Source organism: Tetranychus urticae, chromosome 3, assembly GCF_039701765.1.
Source record: "Tetranychus urticae isolate SD_2017Ah chromosome 3, NJAU_TeUrti_SD_1.0, whole genome shotgun sequence".
Classification (NCBI taxonomy): domain Eukaryota; kingdom Metazoa; phylum Arthropoda; class Arachnida; order Trombidiformes; family Tetranychidae; genus Tetranychus; species Tetranychus urticae.
The window spans coordinates 19,880,688-19,905,109 of NC_142960.1; the positions used below are offsets into that span (position 1 = coordinate 19,880,688).

Below are 24,422 nucleotides of genomic sequence, written 5' to 3' on the forward strand. Positions count from 1 at the left end.
GCTGCGTTCACCTCCGTTCTCAGTTCTCTTCACTACGCACAATCTTCCAGTGAACAACATCCAGTGATTTGTACAAAATGGCGTGTATCTTGCCTGCTGAAAATGGCTTCCCAAACGTTGGTCCTAAGTTTAAACTTTAAAGAACAATAAAACGTTAAAATATCACCTTTTGTATCATTATTGCTAATTAACCAATATTTACCAATGTTAACCTGAACAAGGAAATCATCTTAAAGTTTAACCTATCAAAGAAAATTAACAATGTCTTTGTTCCGAGTTAACCAGAATGGATTTTTTCTCCATTCAATCTCCAAAGGTAAACATTTTCGGTTATACATAAATACCATATTACACACATAACATGTTCAATCCTTTTAAGTATCATTGTACTCTATGTAGTTAAACAGTAAATAGCATGAAACATATATCCTTTTCATGTTTTAGTTGCCCAAGTTTCCTTTTTTACATTTATCATTGAACATTTATTTGCAATCAAAAATTCAGGTTTGCTCTCCCTCCTTGACTATGTGTATAACCAATTGAAAAATGACCCATATTTGCACAATTTTGCTCGTTACTGAATCTTCTGTGGGTTAAATGTTTACTAACACGAACCAGATAATGAAAGTAAATTTCTACATGATCCCTCAAATTTTACCTTTTGACTCAAACAATTAACAACTCAACTTGGTGTTCAACCTTTTATGATTAATAGAAAATGTCTCATCAAAATGTCTTTTGTTAGTCAATCGTTCAATTAGCTATAGCTTTGATTAGTAATAAATGAATAAACTCATGGACATTCAATTCATCTAAAGGTTTTCAACATGTGTTATCTTATTGCTTGATCTTCACATCTTAATTTGATTTATCAAATGATATTTACCTCATCCTCAACCATTCAACATTCACATCTAATAGCACAATAAAAATTAATCCAATTGGCATTTGTATAAAGCTTGTCTATCCTATCACAGTCTTAAATCTGTCTTTCTGGTTTCTATGCAGATGATTGCTCTTTAGTCAAAGGACTTTTTATTAGCTGGTCACATTTTTAATAATCATTTCCTTAATATAATTTAGCCGTTAAATTATCTATGATCCGTAACTGTTTAGATTCAGTTCAGGAGATGATCTCAAGGTTTGATCAAAATTTCACAGTTAATCCTTGATTTACTTTTTTTAAAAACACAATACATTGCCAACAAAAAACGGAGACAGCTTCAAGTAAATTAATTTTATCAAGATATCCTTACTTTTTGTTCAGCTAGTTTACCGCAAATCCATTTATTTTGGGTTCAGTATCAATCATTAAGCAAACCAGAAAAAAAAGTTGGCGCAAAAATTTTATTTAGCTGGTTTTAAATTGATTTTCCCATATTAGATGGCGTTATCATCACTTTTGACCGTTAAATTTACATTTGATTGAAAATTCAATTGAAACCTGATTAGTACAATTAATTGTGATGACACCTAATTGATAGAAAGTTGAGAAGCAATTTCGATACAATTTATTCAGATAACTAGAAAAATTGGAACCATATTTTCTAGGATTCAGCCCAGTTTCATGTAGCCACATGTGTGAAAGTTGAAGGATTAGGCTTAAGTAGAAAGTAAACAAACAGATTATAATTAACTGATTAAAATTTATTTAAGCTAATTGAGATGTCTGGATGAGTTGATTGTCCACCAAATCTGCGATGAAACACAATAGTTTGCCTGTAAATCATTAAACTTGGAAACAAGAAAATTGAATAGTCGATCTTGATTGTAATGGTAAACACAAGTGTTACTTTAACTAATCAGTGTTACATTTTGAAATTAGTTTCTATTGAAATTAACCAACTCAGATTTACTAAATTGAATTGTATCTTTAGGTTGAGGAAAGGAGAAAGAAAGAAAGAAAGAGAGAAAAAGAAAGAGAGAGAGAGAGGGAGAAATCATAAGAAAGTTGGAACCTTTTCCTTTATAAATTTCAAGTTTCTTCAAAACCGTTAACTGCTGTTCATTGTTAATTTGAGTTGCCTGTAAATAACGACAATATATTCAATTTGAAAATAGTTTGGTAAGATTGAAAGATAATTTTGAATAAAATTGTGACCAAACAATCAGCTAAACAATCTGAACTTTAGTTTTGGTGAAAATTTAAGTTGTTCATTTCATAGTGGAGAACATTGTTTTTCAGTTTGTGATTTTCATCGCTCTCTCATCAATTCAAATTTGTTATTAACAATTAATCTGACAAGATGGGTTTAATGCAATCAAAAAATCAACAATCAGGGTTGAATAGATGCGCATGTATTTGTAATACAGTCGATCATTATAAGATTTGTGTAACTCAACCAGTTTCATCATCTCCAACTCCATATCGAACCACAGTTTTCTCTGGCAATCCATATTATTCAAAAGTTAACCAACAAGTTACCGGTAAACGTTGGTTTTCACTTGACTCTACCAAAATGTCGAATAGGCAATTATCTGGATCAGACCTTCTTAAGGATAATCGTCAAAATAAGGTAAGTTTAAAATGTATATTCCATATAATCCCTCTAATCTTCTGCCAACCGTTGAGTTTATTCAAATTTAAAGGATCCTTTTTTTACTCTCTAATCTTTTACCATCGCCATTTTAACTCTTACTCCTTCCCTCTTCATTAAGCCTGATGACAAACAGAGTCCATTTTTCCCTCTTTTTGCTAACAAACCCTTTGTCTCACACTTTAACCATATTTTTCACTTGTTTAATCATCAACTCTTGGAAACTCTTCGGTTTTTCTTTACCATGATCTGGTTCGCCATATTGTCCCCTCTCAACTTGTTTAGCCAACTGTGATTATTTCTGCCTGACTCTATCGATTGTGTATATTCTGAAGAATTGATTTACAATATTAACAGATGAACTCTTCATGGTTTCTCAAGGATTTTTAGGTTCTATTCATATGTTAAGCTTTACTTATTATTAAGACTTGATTTCTCATCACCTTTTATTCAGCTTTTCTTGAACCATGATTGAAAAAATTGAAAATAAAGGTTATGGCAAAGATAAATACAGGTATTATTAGCATATATAGACTTTTGGGTTTCTTGATTATTCTCATTTGTTAAACGAAATTTGCAAAATTTTTCTTTGAGCCTTTTCATAATATAATAAGCTTAATTGTTGATTTAAATTAAGTAAAATGTTTAGCTAACAATTCAAGGCTGTACTCCCAATTTGTGTAAATGTGTGTATGTTTTTCAAGTTATTGTTGATTTTGATAGTAATGACAATAATAATAGTAATACAATTATAATTATCACAGTTGATTGAGCCTGTAGAACCTTGTTAAAACAGTTTAAACACACTTTTTGAGTATTTTCTCTCCTTTCATAACAGCCTTTTCTAAAAGCCAAAATTGACTATTGCCATTAAAAAAGGTAAAAGTTAATGTATTAACCCTATTGTTACCCATTTATTTGTTACCATTGTCATTGAGATTACCGTTTCTTATTCTCAATGCCTTTGATTTCGTAGATTTGTTTAACCAGACGCGACTTTTTTATTAATTTTGTAACGCCTGGTCAATTTGATACCTCATTTTATTGCCATTATGGTTAACACTTGTTGATTGCTTTACCCAAACTACATTCATTAAATCGTCTGGTCAGTTTTTCTTGAAACTACCAATAATTAACTAATCAAACCTAACACACCTCTGTTGATTTAAATCTCAACATTTGTAGGAACAGATTTTTCCCAATAAAATATTCAAAGCTGACCATTCATGGGTGTTTTTATGAACACCCTTTGATTGATTGAGACAAATTGAGTCAATGAAATATTGAAAAATATCATTCTAAAAGTAGATTTATTTTAATGACAACCCTTTTTTAATATTGCTAATATAACAAACAAACTATCATTTAATTAATAGCGTTTTGTAATTTTCCTAACCAATTCATTGTTTATTACCATGTCACGAATAACATTTAACATTGAAAAATCTATTCAATACGTATTATTGCTGCTGATGATTAACGGCAAAGTTGTACTTGTAAGAGTTGTATTACAATTTACAAGCAAAATTTTATTTATTACCGATAATGGTAATAATCATTGAATAGCATAACGAGCTAATCATAACTCCTTTCAAGTGAAAACCATTTGATCGTATATTTAATTATCATTATACACAACGATATACAATAGTTTGACAATGATCAAGTATTTCTGTAATAACATGCCTTTTCCCATTAAATTAACGAGTGTTGATATTTCACTATCTCTTTGTTTCTTGTTTCAAATAATAACTTTTCAGTGCTATTGTGATGGTCAAATGAACTAAACTTGATCAAGGCTCATGTCTGCGCAATTTGTATTCAAACTGCTAATAAGTATTTATTTTAAATACTTTAGTTCGCAATCAAAATATAAGCTCATAAGAACCGTCATTGATGATTATTCAAGCTTACTTTTTGCTCAAATTGTACTAATATTGAACTGTAACTCAATTTATCAGTAAAATGTGTAATATTCCCTCTTTGCAATCAAATATTACAAATATTACAAATAAACTCGCACATCAGTCAAAGTGATTGAAATTAAACCATTGATGTATCTCTTGATATTTAATCTTTAAACAGCACGTAAATTATCATGATTGAAGCGTCACAACAAGTTATTGGAATATAAATTGTGCATTTCCATCCTTGACATGATTTATGTGTTGCACGAGAACCCTTTATCTTTACAAGATTCCATTGATTCTTTTTACCACCTCGAAGATCAAATGTTGAGAGTTTTTTTATCTTTTTTATATTTTTTTCTTCTTCTCATTTATAACAGGATTTATCATTTACCATGAGGGAACGTGATCAATACAAAATTCGTGGTCTTCTGCCAGCAGCAATTAGAGGTCAAAAATTAGAGGCTGAAGCCGCAATGGCGTATTTAAACTCATTGGAAAGCAATTTGACCAAATACATGTTTCTCCGGGAATTACAGGATCGAAATGAAAGATTATTCTATCGCGTTCTATGTGAAAATACTGAACAGCTTATGCCTCTGGTTTATACTCCGGTCGTGGGTGAAGCCTGTATTAATTATAGCCGTATTTTTCAACGAGCTCGAGGAATGTACATCACTGTTCACGATTCTGGTCAAATATCAAATATACTTGCCAATTGGCCTGAAAAAGATGTCAAGGTAAACCGAGTTGTTTTCCTAATTTGTCTTTTTGTACCATTTTCAACTTTTAGTTGCGGCTGAATGATCAGGATAACAATTGAACTATACTCTAATCTATCTACTATATGACCATCAGTTTAAACAGTTTTAATTTAACAGGTCAAAGTTGGGGGTTGCTTTGATAAAATTAAACCATGAACTATTAAATATAATGCGAAACTTTGATCTTGCAGATATATCAATCAATGTTTCAATAGCTCAATTAAAAATTTTACATTGGTTTACATCAAAGCTGTAATCATCAATTATAAGCTTTAATTTTTTCCATCTACTTGTATGGCATAAGTTTTAATAGCTGAAAATTTATTTGCTCAACTAATTGTAGACTTTTGACATTTTGTCGATAGCAGCTTAGCTCGTGTTATCTTCATGATACATTAGTGAACATTAGCATAAATCTTGGTACAATATTTGATTGATCAATTAAGCAAATTGAGTAAATATTCAAAATCATTATATCTTAATCTATTTTTATTTATTATTGCAGGCGATTGTAGTAACTGATGGCGAAAGAATTTTAGGTCTTGGTGATCTTGGGGCCAATGGAATGGGTATTCCTGTTGGTAAATTGTCTCTTTATACCGCTCTTGCTGGTATTCCTCCAAACTTAACACTTCCAGTTACCCTTGACACTGGAACAGATAACCAAGAATTATTGAATAATCCATTTTATATTGGTCTGAAACAAAGACGAGTCCGTGGTCCACAGTATGATGATCTCATTGATGAATTTATGGAGGCTGTTATCAAACGTTGGGGACGATCTTGTTTGATACAATTTGAAGATTTTGGTAATCGAAATGCTTTCCGATTGTTAGAGAAATATAGAGACAACTATTGTACCTTCAACGATGATATTCAAGGAACAGCATCAGTTTGTGTTGCGGGAATTTTGGCCAGTTGTCGTATTACCGGGATGAGAATAAGTCAGCAAAAGTTTCTCTTTTTCGGAGCCGGTGAAGCAGCTTTAGGAATTGCCAATTTATTAGTAATGGCTATGGAAAAAGAAGGTGTCCCCAATGAAGAGGCTAGAGATCGAATCTGGCTTATGGATTCGAGAGGTCTTGTTGTTGAAAATCGTGAAGGAGGACTTGATAATGAGAAAATAAAGTTTGCCAAAAAAGCTGAGCCTATGAAAAATTTAGAAGCAATTGTTGATTTGGTTAAACCAACAGCATTGATTGGTTAGTATTGAATTAGTTTAAAATAACTGTCATTTCTTTCAAAGGTTACTAATCCCAGATGGATATTATTTTTACTAATTTGATACCATTTTGTTTTATTTCAGGTGTTGCTGCACAACCTAAAGCCTTCAATGAAAAAATATTGAAAAAGATGGGCGCTCTCAGTGATAGACCATTGATATTTCCATTAAGTAATCCAACTAGTAAAGCTGAATGCACAGCAGATGAAGCTTATCATGCCACCGAAGGCCGATGTGTTTTTGCTAGTGGAAGTCCATTCGATGCTGTTGAAATAAACGGTAAAACCTTTCATCCTGGTCAGGGTAATAATGCCTACATTTTCCCTGGAATATCATTAGCAGCCATTGCTTGCGGTGTTCATACCATTCCTGATGAATCTTTTCTCATTGCCTCCAAAGCCTTGGCTGACCAAGTAACTGATGAAGATTTGGCCCAAGGAAGAGTTTACCCACCATTATCTGATATCCGTGAAGTTTCGTTGAAATTAGCTGCTAAAGTAGCCCAATATTTTTACGTTGAATCATTAGCAACAGTTCGACCTGAACCAACGGATAAATTACTCTTCATGAAAACACTGCAATATGATTATTCTTATGTTTAAATAAGTATAACATCGATGAAAACTAGTCTTATTAGCTTGTGGTTTTGTTTTTGATTGAAATTTGATTAGTTTTATCATACAATAGGCTTCTTTGTTTTTTTACACTAACAAATGTTAATTGTTGTTGGTTTGTCAAAAGATCGATTGTTGCTGTCACAGATGATACCTATCCTAATGTTGAATAATGTTGCGATTTTAACCTGTTGAACGCTGAGCACCTCCAAATAATTTTTCAAGTTACCAAATATTAATTGTTATCTTTTAAAAAAATTGATATCCAACAAGTATCAGCACCAGATAATCTACTTTTCATTGTTATTGTCATCTTATTGTGATAATGTAAGATCATGAAAACAAGACGAACTTCAACAATCAACTGTTTTTGTGGAAAGACACGATTAACCAAGGACACTTGTTCATTTTGTTATTCATTTAATCTCTAAATTATGTACTTAATTTACCTTGTTGACTTTGAAAAAAATGAACCAAAAATATCTAACGCAATATTATAAAAAATTTACAATTTAAATCGTGGCGAATCAAATCCAATTAAGATTTTACTTCTTGCCTTGATCGTCACTTTTTGAGGCTTTACTGTTTCTACAATGATTTTAATTATCATAATGATAATGCACATTGTACTTTATTGAAGTCTATCTACTATTCCGTTAAGGGTCTCAATTATTTGATTTTTGGTCTAAAATCAAAAATTAAAATCAAAATTAAATCTAATTTAAGAATATGTTATGAAACTTATTGCAAAATTAATAAAATAAAGATTATGACTGATAACCACTAAATCCTTTTAGGACGGAAAATGAACTAACTGGTAATTTGCTCAATGAATAGCTGTATAATACAAATTATATTAATCATCTTGATTGAATCAATAACAACTTTTCAGTTTGAAGATTGATCTTTAATACAATTCAAAATGCAATTGAAAATCTTGGAATGATGCTGACTACGCCATCTATTGTGTATAAATCAAATAAATACAAGCCTAGCATCGGAGCAAATTTTTCCAGTTACGGAAGAAACGAAGAAAAAACCTCGAACCAGATTACAGGAAAGATTATTAAAAAAATTGGGACCTAATGCATTCCCGTTTTAATTCGAGGTAATTTTTATTCCGATTCCCGCTAAACTTGATATCTGTCAATTGATTCTTTTCAATTTAATGTCATTTATTAGTGTGCAATTTTAAATATCAGCTATCAAAATCAATCTAAAACCTTTATGATAACTTTTTTTTAGCTAAAGCAGTTCTGATAAAGTCAAAGCAGCTAAAAATTCCCCATTATTCGAGTTTCTAGGCTCAAATTGAATTGATGAAATAATGAAATGAACGCAAATTATTCATCATATTTTTCATATTGCTTACAAAAATAAACCAATTCCTTGAAAATAATCAAAAAATAGCGAGCAAATCAAAGAGTTTTGATTTCCTTTAGTTATTTTGACCCTTTACCTTTAGTTATGTAAAGTAATGTAAAGCTAAAATCTAGATGGTTAAAGACAGAAGCTCTAGTCCAATTACTATCTTTTATCATTCATCTTACCTTCTCACTCTGTCATTTTGTCTTTTAATCAATCAATCAGTCTCTGTCTTTCTTTCAATTACTCTATCTCACTGTCTATCTTTACATCTCTCCTTTGCTCTCTAAAAGCACACAATTTTTTGTGTCTTCTTTATCTTCTTATTCTTCTGCTTCATCTTCTGACTATTAGTTTGGCTACTTTTACTTGGTTACTCATTTCAGAATTCATTTCACCAAGTTAACATCAACATTTTCAACCACTTAAGTTTTCAGGTTTACTGTTCCAGCATTTTAAAATTTGTTAATTTATATTAATCATCATCAATTTAAACATCAACAAAAATATCATCAAGATAAATATTATTTAATATCAACATTGCTACGAAAACCTTGAAATTAAAAATGAAGCTAAAAATTGCATTTCTTCCTATGGACGGGTAAGTTTTCATATTATTATTTATTTATATTTAATTTTCTTTGATTTATAGAAATATTTCAACATTTTTACATTATTATTATGTAATTGTTTTCAATAGGCATGGACATGTAAATGCTTGTATTGGTTTGGCTAAAATATTACAAAAATATAATCATGAATGTATTTTTGTTGTACCAAAAAATTGGACAAAAGCTGTTGCTGGAAATAATTTTGGTATTGAATCAATTGTTGCTGATGGTTTTGAAGCTGATAGAGATCCTCAAGAAAAATGGGGTAAATTCATGGAGGAAAGATCACGAGTATTTGATATGGAGACAATTGAAAAATTTATTCATTTAAATGTGCCAAGTAATGAAAATTTTTATGATTATTTGTTGAAAACAGATGATCAATATACAGTGATTCTTGAAAGAATGAAACCAGATTTAATTATATTTGATTTTTGGGTTTCTGTTCCTGCAATTATTAATTCTGGAATACCTTATGTGGTTCTATGGTCAACCAGTCCATTGATTGCTTATTGGGGACCAAATGTACCACCATATTCATCAGCTCTTGGAATAAATGATGATCCTACAGAATTTGAGAGACTACGTTTGGCATTTAATGATAGTTTGGCTGTTATTAAAAAACAATTTGACGATTTGTTTCGATCTAAAGGAATTGATCCAGAGACAGAGGATCGTCTTGATTTCTCTATACTTGGTAAATCACCATATTTAAATTTATATCCTTATCCAGAGGATTTAGATTATTCTGAATTTGGTCCAGTTCCAGATAAATGGTTTAGAGTTGATCATATGGTACGAGGAAGTGATGATATACCACTTGGAATAGATGAAAGTTTCTTTAAAGAGAATGCCGATTCAAAGATTATACTATTTTCACTTGGTTCACTTGGAACATCAAATTATGAATTGATGAGTCGATTAATTGGCATATTGGGTAAATCACCACACAAGTTTATTGTATCAAAGGGTATACACCATGATAAAATGGTATTACCTGATAATATGGTCGGATCAAAATATTTGAATCAAATGAAGATAATGCCTCGTGTTGATATGGTTATACATCATGGTGGTAATAACAGTTTCATTGAGACAATTTATTTTGGCAAACCTTTTATTGTTATGCCATTATTTGGTGATCAACATGATAATGGACGACGAGCTGTTGACAAGAAGATTGGTAAATTTTTCTTACCCTATCGAGTAACTGAAAGCGAATTATTGAATGGTATTGATGAAATTCTTAATGATAAAGAATTAATTGCAAGAGTTGAATTGATTGGTAAACATTTAAGAGAAACAAAAAGTCATGATATTTTAAATGAGAAGCTAATTGAAGTCGTTAAAAATGGACCATTGGATAAATTATCGAAAGCAACTAAAACAATAACATCACCAGTGAAGACAGTTGGACAAACAGTACCTTCACAAGTTGGAATAAATGACAATAATCAAAGGACGATTAATATGAATGAAAATACAACAGAAACAACAACAACATCGCAAGATAAATCTGGTAAAATATCACCAGTTTGGAATGAACCTTCAATTCTAATTAAGTCCTAACTATTATTCAATTTGGCGTCAGCCACTATACTCCTTCAATAATCATTCTGGCATAGATTTATTACCAATTGATAATTTACCTTCATTACTATCAAAATCAAAAACACAAATTACCTCTCGACCTATTGTATGTGTACCCTTTCATCCTCTTACATTTCGTTTATAGCTATTTAATAACATTTTACTTTATCGAAAATGCAATATTTCCACTTGATTATCTCAGTTTCTATACGGTTCTTCAATGGTGTTATACTGTAAACTTAACCCCTTTGATTGATGTACTTGCAAACGTAAACGCGATATCATCGCTTAATTTGATGGAGCAATAGTTATGGATTCAACAATTATCATTCAATAACAATAAGATCATTGTAGGTTTGAAAATGTTTAATTTATATGAGAACTTTTGAGATTAAATTTGACATAGGTTTTGAACATGCTAAATAATTCTTTAACTACTATTTAGAAGTTACAGATAAAACATTGTTAACGCCTAAAGGTAACCCTAATATTTAAATTCCAACTTTAAGCATTCTGACCAAGAAATTAAGTTATCAGATTCAAAATTCAGATGTAAACAATCAGTATATTGTATAATGTATGAGTCTAACGAAGCTAAAGTCTTAATAAAACTTAAGCTCTCACATCCAACGCTTAATCAAGACTTATAGCAGCTCTAAATTGGAAGATACCAATTTATAATAGTTTAAAAAAATAAAAAAGGAGAAGAAAAAGGTTGACTTTTATTAAAATTAAAGTCTAGATTTAACTTGACTTGACATTCTGTTGGGTTTATGAACGGCAAATCATCTAACTGGTAATTTGCTCAATGATTAGTTGTAATACAAATTGTATTAATCATCTTGATTGAATCAATAACAACTTTTCAGGTTGAAGATTGGTCTTTAACACAATCCAAAATTCAAAATCTTGGACTGATGCTGACTACTCCATCTATTGTGTATAAATCAAATAAATACAAAAAACAAACATATTTATCATCTGTTTACATCGTCCTGTTGTTTTTTTTCATCAATATAATATTTTTATCAAGTTTCATGGTTATTCAGCTTTATTTAAAAATTGTTTTGACATCATTATGAGTCAACAGGATGATATTAAAAGGCCTGGTACTCGAGTTTTCAAGAAATCCGCGCCAAACGGAAAAATAACAGTTTATCTTGGTAAAAGGGATTTCGTCGACCATGTTACTCACGTTGATCCAATAGGTAAAATCCCCAATTCGATTTAATATTACCAAATTAATTTACTTTGATCTTGTTTACTTGCATTGAATACTCGATCTTAAAGATACAACTATTCTCTCATTATTCATGCCCATTTATTCCTACGTTTTCTCTTTCCTTTTATTGTGCCTTAGATGGCGTAGTCTTGGTTGATTCAGAGTATGTCAAAGATCGCCGAGTATTCGGCCATGTCTCCGCTGCTTTTCGTTATGGAAGAGAAGATCTAGATGTTCTTGGTTTGACTTTTCGTAAAGATCTTTACCTAGCATCGGAGCAAATTTTTCCAGTTACGGAAGAAACGAAGAAAAAACCTCGAACCAGATTACAAGAAAGATTAATAAAAAAATTGGGACCTAATGCATTCCCGTTTTATTTCGAGGTAAATTGTTTATTCCGATTCCCGCTAAATTTACTTGATATTTGTCAATTTACTCTTTTCAATTTAATGTCAATTATTAGTGTGTAATTTTAAATACCAGCTTTCAATTTATCAAATGATTATTTCAATAAGATTATATTGTTAGCTTTCAATTTTTAGGTAAATGAAGTTTATAATTTATTGCTTCATTTTCTTGCAATCTCAATCACAATTTGTGAATATGTTGTATTCATTCATCTCTTGACATTTTACTTGTGCTTATTGCGTCTTCATTTCTTTCTTATGTTCATCAATTTTCCTTTTCCGTCTTAAAAATATTTTTCAGCTTCCTTCGCATTGTCCAGCATCGGTTACACTCCAACCAGCACCAGGAGACACCGGTAAACCATGTGGAGTTGATTATGAGTTAAAAGCATATGTTGCTGACAATGTAGACGAAAAATCTCACAAACGTAATTCTGTAAGGTTGGCGATACGAAAAATTACTTATGCACCAAGTGAACAAGGCGAACAACCCAGTGTGGAAGTTAGCAAACAATTTGTGATGTCCCCAAATAAGCTCCACTTAGAAGCTTCTCTAGATAAAGAGGTTTGTATTTCCAAACATCTATATTCCATTAACTTGTTTATTACTTAAAACAGTCAATTTAATGGAAACAGTGAGAGGAGTTATCAACAATTTTCTTGTAACAAAAAAGGATTTTAGAAAAGAGTTTTAGATTAGCAATTTTGAAGTTACGCTGTTCCATTTTAAAAGGATTACCATTAAACTCAAAGCTCAATTTCCAAGGTTCGGTCCAACTTTACCAATCTTTATATGGCTTACTCCTAATCTTTGAACTTTAACCATCTCAACATGATTCATTTGCAAATCTTGAAACAAAAATTCACCAAACAACAACCAATTCAATGTTCGGATGTATTCAATCTTTTTTAATAGAGTAAACCCTTTTCATGAGTTTGATTGATATTTTTCAAAAATTAACTCTACTCAAAAGAGCTCAGCAATAATGACTGTCTAAATGGTCTCTGTAATACGATTGTTTACATCTGAATTTTGAATCTGCTGATAACTTAATTTCTTGGTCAGAATGCTTAAAGTTGGTTAGAGTAGCTAGAAGTCAAATAATGGGTTGAACTTTTAGGATTTGGTTAAGTTGGAATCTACCGTATTTTGCGGTAAATTTACTTGTAAATCGTTAGGTATTGAAAATTTCTGATTCCCTGAATAGCTCTGAGACTTGAAATACTTTTTCATCTCTAGATTATTCATTTTGCTTTGATTCTTTAGCTTTATCATCATGGAGAAGACATTGCAGTTAATGTTCATATTGCCAACAACTCTAATCGATCGGTCAAGAAAATCAAAGTATCAGTTCGACAATTCTCTGATATCTGTTTGTTTTCAACGGCACAATATAAATGCACAGTAGCTGAAATCCAGAGTGAGTACGTGATTGAAATTCCATTCTCGATTAGACTTATCTTAGCTTTCATTAATTGTTTCTCTCATTTTTTCATGTTCATCACATAAAATGTTTTGGCTTCATATTTATTCCGATCACATCAAATCAGAGATGGTTTTCCTGTTAGTCCTGGATTCACTTTATCAAAAGTCTATCACCTTCGACCTCTTCTAACGGATAACAAATCAAAACGAGGTTTGGCTCTTGACGGTCAGCTTAAACATGAAGATACCAACCTAGCTTCATCAACCATGTAAATATTACCTTTCATGTTAAGGTTAATCATAAATGTGGAAAAATTTATTCTTACAATTATATGTTTCTATTGAACTTTTCAACAGCATAAACGATCCAGCGCATAAGGAAAACCTTGGCATAATAGTTCAATATAAGGTTAGAGTCAAACTTTGCCTGGGCCCATTGGGTGGTGATGTTGTCGCAGAATTACCATTTGTTTTGATGCACCCCAAGCCTGAAGATGAGAATGAAATTTTTGAGACTTCAACTGAAGGTGACACTCGCACAAATCATGCCAGCAATGATGCAAATAAACAAGATCTAATCAACGATTTTAACTTAATCCAATTGGATACGTGAGTTTTGATTTTGACTCTGTCTCTCTTGCTCACTTCCTTTTATGTCGCATGTTTCGGGTTCATCGCTTATTGATGCAGTATTTTTAGATTCAACTTAATGACATCAACTAACTAAATATGTACTTATTTAATTTAAAATTTTCATCTTATTTTTTAACTCAGAAATCTAATTCTGAAAATTTGCAGAACGAAGTTGATGATTTTAATTTATTGACTTTGGACAGTACTGTGTTTATCAATGAATCACTCTAATTGACCAAAAGATTGTACATTTTTATCATTTTTATTTTTATTTTTCAATAGAGAACCGACAGAAGATGATATTATCTTCGAGGACTTTGCTCGGACCAGATTAAAAGCTGAAACTGAAGCACGATCCAATTGATCAGAATTTTTATACTTTTTGGGTTGCTTCTCTTAAAAAACTACTTACCCACCTTGTAGCAATGTTAATCCACAGCATTGCAAGGTTTTCAATAAACAGTGTTTAAATTATTGAATTTACATGGCAATTACTTTTAATTTTTTACTCAAAAGCGTATTCGACGAGATTTAGCCGGTGTATGGCTTAAAGTTACTTAAATACAGTCCCTGTTGGTCACAAGTTGGCCTTTCAATCGAACATGCTTCAATTGATTTGATGAAGAACAAAAAGTTTTTGCCAATTTAGAGACAAATGGTGTTAAGTTAGAACTGTTTTGAAGATGTCCGATATTCAGGACTTATGGATAATGGTTCATGTATTATCAAATCGGACCAGAAGGCAAGAATTTTTTATTCTTTGACGAAGACGCATTTCAACAATGATTTGTATCGAGCATTGTTAGCATCAAGAAAATGAAAGTGAGACTAGGTTTAAATATGAAAAAATATTATTTTACTAAAGTTGGTCTCCATGTTTCAACATGAAATACAAAAAGAGTTTGAGCTACAATCTGTATCTAGAAAAGGTTGCCAGGATTGAAAACTATCCTGGACTATTCAATGATATTTGATAAGGACAGCTTTGGTAGGACGATTGGAGTCACTATCGGGGGAACTCCATGAAGCACCTGAGCTAGATTTGAATAGAGAGAGATATCATGAGATGGAAGATGACGAGCTATGAAAAACACTAATGGCTTTCATCTGTGAGATAAAAACAACTTTAGCTGAACAAGTGATATTATGGATTCTGATACTTTGGATCAGATCTTCAGCTGATTCTTTGTGTATTATTGTTAAGCCCGAAATTATTGTATAAACTTTTTTTTGTTTTTTATTATAATTATTGTTATCTTATTACTCATAATGATTTATTGTCAGTTATCATGATCAGCTTTATTGAGATTTTCTTATTTATTATCAATCTGTCAAGACAATGACAAAATAATCAGTAAAAGCACAGTAAGTTTTCAATTTGACTTTTCTCCCATTTTTTTCTTGTTTGTATTTTGTTTTTTTTCTAATTTTACGCTATCTATGACAATTGTTTTAGTTTAACTTGAAAAAATCATCCTTTTCTTTTGTTCAAATTTCAATTGATTTCTCAATTTGACCGTATTGATTAATCAGATTAAAATGCTTTAATTTGCAATGTTTTTGTTTTTTTTGAAACAGAGTTGAAGATGAAAATACTCATAAGCCAGAAAAGAGAGAATATCAGTAAGATAATGAAACCAATCAACTCTTCCATCTATTTGGTTTGCAATTTTGGCGAAATTTTTCAATCAAAAGGTAATTTAAAATTTGATTTGATTACAAAATCTTATTACAAAATTTTATGATTTCATTATTACCCGCTAGTTGTTCTCATTGGTTGTTTGGAAGCGAGTTAACTCTGTACATCCTCATACATAAGCTTAATACCTTTTAAAAACATCTGACGGGCTTTGTTTTGACAACTATCATTGATGTAAATATTCATATTACTCATTTATATTTACGATCATAATTATAAAGTTTAAATCAGATTGTGTTAAATATGCTCCCAACAAGTGGTTATTTCAAGAATCTCCATTGTCCCTATTATAAAAGTGGATTTTGCTGTCGCCCCCATTGTCATTACAAACATGCCAGTGTTACTACTGCTAAAACATATATACCTACACCAATCAATAAGATTCCTGAATACAAACCGACACCCATTGCCGAATTAAGAAAGCGAAAAGCTAGTGAGTTATCAAATTCAAATGAGCCATTGGTGAAAGTAAAGAAAGAACCAATTGACGATGAGTGTGATATCATTGCAACTATTGTTGGCGACAAAGCCAATGCCTCCGAGAAAGAATTTAAGGACAAGACTAAGGAAATAAACAAAGAAAGTATTAAGGATAAAGCATCTAACCAGCTTAATGGTAAACTAAACAAAACCAAGACACAACCCACTGTGAAAGAAGAACTAAAAAAGAAGAAGCTATCTAAAGATTCAAAGACGGATCTGACCAAATCTATTAACAAGTCAACTTCAGAAGAAAAAAAATTGCCTCCAACCAAAGAATCAGTCAAGTCTTCATCATCCAAAAATCCATGTACAACTCCAAGTTCAACAAAATTAAACCATGATGGAACTAAAAAATCTGTGAAAGTTTCTGCTACCAAATCGGACGACTCAGCATCATCATCATTAACATCCCAGTCATCAACTGTCGATACATCCAAAAAATCTCCATCGAAACTGGTAGCAGATAGTCAAAAGTAATTTTTTTATCAATCTTTGTTGAAATTCTCATACTAATTTCCCTTTTGGTTATTTCTCTTTAGGAAAGACGATTTAGCTGAATTATTAGAATCTCCACCCACAGAAGACGAGTTGAATCAAGTTTCTGTAGCAAAAAAATCAAGAGTCGCTCACAGCGGACCATCTGAACTGGTATGAACAACATTTTAATAAACCTATTTTGACAAAGAGTATGACATGCAAATTTGTGTATTTCAAGTTTGATCCGATATACATTTCACAATTTGCATGACAACTCTTAACCCATTCATTATTTTTCTAGACCTAATTTTCTTATTATTTTTTTATAGACGATGAAATTGTCCATGGCGAAGAAACCAGTTAAATTGACACCTTCACAAATAATGTTTAACCGTTTCAACGATCTAGCAAGCAAAGAATCAATCAATGAACCTGTAAGAATTTAATGGAATATCATTTTGTAGGATTTACTATTCATTTATTTTTTCATTTCCAGCAGTTAAACGATGCAAATGCAAAGAAGAGAATCGCTCACAATTCAATCATTAAAACCTCTTCAAGCCCAAGCACAGCTCAAAAGGCAACACCCGCTTTGCCTACAAAGAGACGCCCGGTGATACCCAATGAATTTGGAGGGAAAATTCCCATGGCTATTCGGACTCGATATCTCAATAATTTCATCGACGAGCTACTCAAGTTTACCTCAGAAGACGAATCGTATAGCAGGGTAAGTAATTTCCATTAGTAAAATGAATTGACATCATGACATTAAAGATGATCTCTATGATTGCAGAAATGTTTTTCTCAATACTTTATTTTATAAAATCTAATTGTTTTATTATCTAATTTTCAGGGTCTCCTCGAAGAAAAGACTATATACACACGTAGTACAAGTAAAAACGTGTATCTAAATCTAGCAGTTAATACAATCAAGCGAATTAGGAATGAAGCTAATGCGAAAAATAGTAACTCATCATCACCATCGACTCCTCAAACGCCAACAAAATCAGCTGATGGATCAATTGGTAATCGTCCAGTTTCACATGAAATGATTTTGAATGGTCCCCACGCTGAAGGTTGTAGCATTGAAAAACGTAGAGTTAGCATAAGTGTTCAAGATTTATCCGATGCTCAACTTTACACCGCTCTGAAACGCTATATTATGAGTATTAACAAGCTGTCTGAGTACGGCTATCCCAGACCTGACCCTCAAGTCAAAGGCAAAGCTATTTTACCACCGAGTGATGCTAAATGTAAAAACAACTTTTCATCATCGAGACGAATATGTCATAGATGTATGAAAAACTTTGCCGTTGATGAATTCGGTTACCCATTGTCTTTAGAGACATGTGTTTATCATTCTGGCCGTCTTTGGAACGAAAGATGTAAGGTTATCCATGGTTGCTCAAAATTCATCATTTCTAAAATGTACATTTCTTTATTTGACAGTCAACAGAAGCATTGAAAAAAAATATTCGTGCTGTAAGGGTGATTCGTCCACTGGAGGCTGTTGTTCGGGAAAGTCCCATGTAGTTGATGGTACGTGTCATCCTAACTACTTGATGGGATATGTACATACTGGACCAAAGGCAGCTGATTCTAATGGTTTTTTCGGCATCTATGCGTTAGATTGTGAAATGGTAATCATCTATCAATATTTGTATTTTTACTAACTACTGAATCCAAACTAATTTACATTATCAATTTATTTTCAGTCTTATACAACTGTTGGATTGGAACTGACTCGTGTTTCTGTTATTGATCATAAATTAAAATGTGTTTATGAATCTCTTGTGAAGCCAGATAACCCGGTTCTTGACTATAACACCAAATTCAGTGGAATAAAAGAAGGTGATTTGGACAAAGTTGAAGTTTCTTTGAAAGATGTCCAGCAAAAATTGTTAGCTCTGATAGGAGATAAAACTATCCTTATCGGTCATTCTTTGGAGAGTGATCTTAAAGCCTTAAAAATTATTCACGATACTGTGATTGATACAGCGGAAGTTTTTCCACATCGACGAGGCCTTCCTTATAAACGCGCTTTGAGGACCTTAATGGTTGAATTTTTGCAGTCTATTATTCAAAATGATGGTAATATTTTATTCTAACTTTCAAATTCTTCGTTTAGATTAATTTTCTTTTTTTTCTTCCTTCTTTAGTTGATGGACACGACAGTCAAGAAGATGCTGTCGCTTGTATGAAATTAATGCTCTGGAAAGTCTCGCAGGATTTATCTAAAGTTAAACGCTGATCCACTATTTAATAATTACCTAATTATTTCTTACAATCAATTTACTTTTTTCATAACCTCATACTTTATATTTTTCCTCTTGGTCCATCAAATTTATCTACTCACTATGATTTCGCCCCGATATACCTATTGTAATATTATACCATTTAAATGTCATCATCTATTCATTATTAGTATTTATAAATTTTTTAGATGCAATCGTTTCGGGTGATTGTAAATTAAATTTGAGATTTTGAGAAACAATTTACACATTAAATTTTGCAATAAATTTGCCAACTTGAAAACTTGAAAGTCTGATAATTGTTTAATTTACTTAAAAAGAATTGTTTACAATTCAGAAATGATCGCTTATTGAATCAGTCTAACATGAATGTTATAACACATTTATTACCTTTCACATTCAAGGAAAACCCAAACAAATTGAAATGATTAATGAATTCAAGTCTAGATGTAGTCATTTTAATTACAAATGAATAATTTCTCAAGTCAAAGTAATGTGTTCATGAAGTGCAATAAATATGACAGTTTACAATTGCTGATAGGAAACATTAAAATTGTAGCAAATTCAAAGTTCTTTCCTCGTCGAGTAAAGATAAGAAAGTAAAGAGGGAAATCCTTAGTCTAACACTTGATTTTCATCCATATTCAGTAATCTTATCTGGTTTTTAATGAAAATATCTTCAATAAACACTCAACTTATGTCATTGCAGCAAAGTACCTTTTCAGGGAGAAAATCAGAATTCAGAGCTAATCAAGTAATTATTAATAGAAGCTCAAAATACTGGACAACTGAATGAACTAAACGATTCCACTAAACTTGAAAATCTGATAAAATTATATTTAACACGAATTTGTTTAACAGTATAACATCTTTGACCAAAATTTCTTACCTTTTTATTATGTTTAAAACACAATTATTGGCATCAGATGACACAATGACACTCAACTTGATTAAAGATTCAACTTGTGAACTTATGAATGATAAATCGAGCAAAACTCACAAATTCAGATTCACATTGTCAGATTCATAAAGTTAGATGAGAAGGAAACATTTGATCCAGATTCAAATTAAAGGCAAACCAAATTGATAGGTTGATATCAAAAAGGCTACCTAGAAACCGTTGTTAGGGACGGAGAAGATACCCAAGCTAAAGAAACAGTTAGAAAAGAGTAAATTCATTTTTTTGTAAATTTTGTTGACAAGTTAATTGTCAATTTTTGTAAAAATTGTCATGTCCAATTAAACTAAATAACAATCAACTAATAAACCCTTTTCTAGTCAAATGCTCTTAATTGAGCTTCTCTAGGTGAGTAACCTTTCATCTAAACAAGATCACATCGACTTTTCCCCCTTTTCTTTTTTCAATCTCTGTTTTTTCCCTCTGTTCTAATGGTTCCTTCACGATTTATGCCATCTTTTTTCCACTTGCTCATATTGATTTGTAATCTTCTTTGTCTATTTGATGGTGTTCTGTCGTGATTTTCATTCTTTATACTTAATTTATTTCCCAAATTTTCAACACAAATGAACCTTATTTCATCTTCTCAATCTTCGATTATGCTGTCCATGCCTTGATCATTTTATAATTGTAAATGGTGACAATTTATAAAACCAGTCCGGCAACGCTGTCAATTTTAAAAGGATTCAGAGTATTTTCATATTATTTTTTAACTAATCAAATTTTTAATCACTTACTGGTCTTCTGATGATTCTCATGGCTTAAAGTGCAAATTTACTTGATTTTATCAAGCTGACTTCAACCAAGAAAGTAAGTCGAATTTGATTTTAATTTTTCTGTGAGTTTATGCGTCTGTCATTTTCTGTAGATCGTGTATTTATTTTAGATTATTTTCTTCGAATTGAATTGACATTAGTTTTTTTATCGAAACTGTTGCATCAATAAATTTAATTAAACCAATTTTTCTGTTTTCTTTTGTTTAAATTCTATCTTTCCAAACTTCTTATCTAGGGTGGCCTGTCTTCTGGTTACACTGAAGGCTGCCTGGTAAAGTTTAGCTACTATGTCTGCAGAAGTGGGTTACACGAAACGAACGACGGCTGAGCTGTCTCGATGTTTTAATGGACTATCCGTATCGAGAAACAACTATAAAAATAATGGTTCAACTGCCAATGGATCAGCGGCATCTTCTAAGTCTGTGAACAATGAAGAGGATGATGAATTGGACGCTGTTACTAAGTCTTTCCAAGAACAAAACTTGAGAGAACGATCGGGTGAAAAGTTAAACGGGTTAAGCAATCAAATTTGCAAGGAGGAGAAAGTTTTGAAAAACGGTGCTTCCCCTAATCATCAATCAAATGGTAGAACAATTATACCTCTATACGAATCTGAGCTTTTCTTGAAAATACAATACAAAGCAAATTTAATGGATTCCGAGGAAACCAAAGATCTCGATTATAATGATTCCAATGATAATGATTCCAATGAGGCCATGATAACGCAGTCACCAACCATAATAAACTTATTCGAAGCGTGTCAGCTAACTCCTTCAAAACGTCCACCTCCTGTTGCCCCTCCAAAAACTAGTAAAGCTCGACGGAGAAATTTTCTACTTAGCCTTCAAAAACCAGCTACAGAATTCGAGTTGCTTCGTGATGTAAAATTTTTGCATTACTTTTTTAGATTCTTTACTTCCAGAGATCGATGCCTTCTTGCTCAGGTAATTTACATTTTTTCATACGTTTAAAAATGCTTAAAACTGTAACTCTAGAAAATTAACCGAGATATTTATTCAAAATGTGATTCGTTCTAGGTTTGTCCTACATGGAAAGATGTATTATACAGTGATCCAAAATTTTGGTATGGATTAACACCTGTTGTTTATACAAATGAACTAAGGAGGTTGCCAGTTAAAAATAGCCCAGATCCTCCAGATCCATGGTTAATCGGACCTTACATCAGAAAACGGATAGAAATGTTTCGAAATCAAGAATCTATCGATTCAACTTCATCCGAAGAAAGTGTACTAAGCGATACATCTTTAGACGAAAGATATAATTTTCACCCAGATAGAGTTAAAGATGAGCTTTATGCTAGCATAGAGAGAAGATGTTTTAGTTCTATTATTCTTTACGCAGCCAATGATGATGATATTCTCGACTTTGTTACCAAACTCTCACCTTCTGGACTTAGATGTATACAATCAGCATCCATACGCTGTTCGACTATAACTGACAAAGGACTTGATATTTTTCTTGCGTCTTTAAGTCAATCATTGATACAACTCGAACTGACCAGTAAGTTTTTCTTTGTAATATTTTCGCTTGAATAATAATTTAATATAATCTATTTTTTAATTAGGTTGCAATGAAATTAGTGATTCTGGTTTATGGACTAGTTTAGTGCCACATCTTCAATCATTAACAATTCGCGATTGTATAAATATAAGTGACGAAACTATCGCAGCAACTTCACAAATGTTAACTGAATTACAAGAAATGTGCCTTCAGGTAAACTATTTTTTGCAAATTTTTAAAACCAAATCAAAATACAACATTTTTGATAAATTTTTCTTTCGATTTAGACATACCATATGTCCGATGCTAGTACTAGTTTTTTCGGTCCTGTTACCCTGCGAAAGAACCTTAAGGCTCTGCGCTTAGAAAATTGTTGGGAGCTGACTAATCAAGGAGTTGTTAATATTGTTCACAGTCTTCCTCATATTGAAAGACTGGGGTTATTAGGATGTTCGAAGGTAATAATTTTTTATCTACATTAATTTATACAATATTGATCTTTTGTTAACGACTTTACATCTTTTTTTATAGATCACAGACGAAGCTATTGAAATGATGTCTGATAGAGTCAGGCGTTTGAAAGTTTTGGATCTATCCTGGTGTGCGAGAATCACTGATATAGCTCTTCAATACATTGCTTGTGATTTATCACTCAATCTTCGAGCTCTTAATTTTGACAGGTAATGGTCATATTTTGTCAAAATTATCTTAATATTGATTGGTTAATCATTCATTTTTTTTATCAACTTCAGGTGTTCGGGTATTTCTGATGTGGGAGTCGGATACATCTCTAAACTTCCACACTTAATTATTCTCTCTCTTCGTTGCTGCCCTCAACTCAGTGACTCATCTCTACTTAGTATTTGCAATTTGAAGAGACTCAGATTATTATATTTAGCAGGTAAAATTGACTTCATGTTGACTCTATTGTTTCCAATTTAATCATTAATAACAAAATTTATCGTTTTCTATCAATTCTCTAGGTAATCCGCTATTCACCTTCAAAGGTTTAATACATTTGACTCATTTGGATGAATTGCAGTTGGTTGAACTAACAAATTGTCCAGCAGTGACCGACGAGCTTGTTCAATTCATGAGGACCAGAAACCCAGGCTGTGAAGTAGTAAAAGGATAAATTGATTGTCAGAGTTAAAGTCGATCTTAAAAGTATTATAAAACCTCAATCAAAGCCCAAAATAGTTTGACCAGAACGTTCAAACTGGACTCTAGCAATTTTAATAATTTATTTTGATTAATTTAATTTTTGGTAATGCTATTAAGCGTCGTCAACCAAATATGTTTTAATTTATCTTGTATCGATAGCGCAAGATGATATTTTCAATCATATAATACTATAACAACTTTGTAAGTATTATTCATGAATCATGACCAAAATTGAGTTTTTTAAAATATTTTTAACCATTTAAAGGATAATTATCTACAGTAAAACTGTGAATCAATTAAATTATATTCTTTAAAAGATGAAGTTTAGGTTCAATTTGATTTTCTTTGTTTTTATAAAGTGATAGATTTAGATGTAGATTCACCAAAATTGCATTGAAAATCAATTTTCAGCTCAGTATAAAAAATCTAATCAATTAATCTTTATTTTATGATCACCCGAAAACTACAATCAAAATCGAAATCTTAGCCTAAAACGTTCCAATTAGAAAACAAAGAAAACTAAATTGTTTTTAAACTCCATTTTTCTATGCTGTATTACAATTACTAATTGGTAAAGGTAAATGTCAATAATGCTCAAAATTAAGAACATAATTCTTTTCCATTGCAAACTATTCAAATGTATTTAATATCCATGTACAATGATACCAGACATTTTACTGTAAATCATTAAATTGCTTTTATATCAATTCAAACTAAATTTGTCCAAACTCTCATCTGTTACATAAACAATCAATTCATTGGAAACTCAAGCTCCTCTCAAAGTTTTATTGAAA

General features: G+C 31.5%; 5 protein-coding genes across 8 annotated transcripts; all 5 read left to right on the plus strand.

Annotated features, from left to right (window-relative positions):
• Positions 1-62: 62 nt before the first annotated feature.
• Positions 63-7,824, plus strand: LOC107362947 (NADP-dependent malic enzyme). 3 transcript variants are annotated; one of them, XM_089269116.1, is made up of 5 exons: positions 63-316; positions 2,347-2,516; positions 4,825-5,184; positions 5,714-6,410; positions 6,515-7,824. In XM_089269116.1, the coding sequence occupies exons 1-5, from the start codon at positions 262-264 to the stop codon at positions 7,030-7,032; spliced, it is 1,800 nt and encodes a 599-aa protein (XP_089125242.1). In that variant the 5' UTR covers positions 63-261; the 3' UTR covers positions 7,033-7,824. The 3 variants fall into 3 exon arrangements, with proteins under 3 accessions (XP_089125242.1, XP_015785576.1, XP_015785575.1); XM_015930090.3 differs by having other exon boundaries at positions 2,380-2,516; XM_015930089.3 differs by lacking the exon at positions 63-316 and having other exon boundaries at positions 2,145-2,516.
• A 1,151-nt stretch (positions 7,825-8,975) lies between these two features.
• LOC107362948 (uncharacterized UDP-glucosyltransferase YojK-like) lies at positions 8,976-10,589 on the plus strand. The gene is given in 2 exon segments (NM_001323128.1): positions 8,976-9,010; positions 9,110-10,589. Coding segments are annotated over 2 exon segments (1,515 nt in total).
• Positions 10,590-11,591: 1,002 nt separating this feature from the next.
• LOC107362951 (beta-arrestin-1) lies at positions 11,592-14,777 on the plus strand. The gene is made up of 7 exons (XM_015930097.3): positions 11,592-11,818; positions 11,971-12,215; positions 12,541-12,804; positions 13,507-13,664; positions 13,791-13,934; positions 14,023-14,274; positions 14,581-14,777. Exons 1-7 carry the CDS (start codon positions 11,689-11,691, stop codon positions 14,660-14,662), a joined length of 1,275 nt encoding a protein of 424 aa, XP_015785583.1. The 5' UTR covers positions 11,592-11,688; the 3' UTR covers positions 14,663-14,777.
• A 1,362-nt stretch (positions 14,778-16,139) lies between these two features.
• On the plus strand, positions 16,140-19,499 carry LOC107362944 (RNA exonuclease 1 homolog). 2 transcript variants are annotated; one of them, XM_015930086.3, is made up of 8 exons: positions 16,140-16,953; positions 17,020-17,128; positions 17,287-17,391; positions 17,454-17,684; positions 17,811-18,342; positions 18,407-18,597; positions 18,673-19,048; positions 19,117-19,499. In XM_015930086.3, exons 1-8 carry the CDS (start codon positions 16,241-16,243, stop codon positions 19,206-19,208), a joined length of 2,349 nt encoding a protein of 782 aa, XP_015785572.1. In that variant the 5' UTR covers positions 16,140-16,240; the 3' UTR covers positions 19,209-19,499. The 2 variants fall into 2 exon arrangements, with proteins under 2 accessions (XP_015785572.1, XP_015785573.1); XM_015930087.3 differs by having other exon boundaries at positions 17,457-17,684.
• Positions 19,500-20,390: 891 nt separating this feature from the next.
• On the plus strand, positions 20,391-24,341 carry LOC107362945 (uncharacterized). Its single transcript, XM_015930088.3, has 9 exons — positions 20,391-20,515; positions 20,825-20,977; positions 21,179-21,887; positions 21,981-22,464; positions 22,529-22,677; positions 22,752-22,922; positions 22,996-23,144; positions 23,217-23,365; positions 23,448-24,341. Exons 3-9 carry the CDS (start codon positions 21,231-21,233, stop codon positions 23,597-23,599), a joined length of 1,911 nt encoding a protein of 636 aa, XP_015785574.2. The 5' UTR covers positions 20,391-20,515; positions 20,825-20,977; positions 21,179-21,230; the 3' UTR covers positions 23,600-24,341.
• Positions 24,342-24,422: the final 81 nt, after the last annotated feature.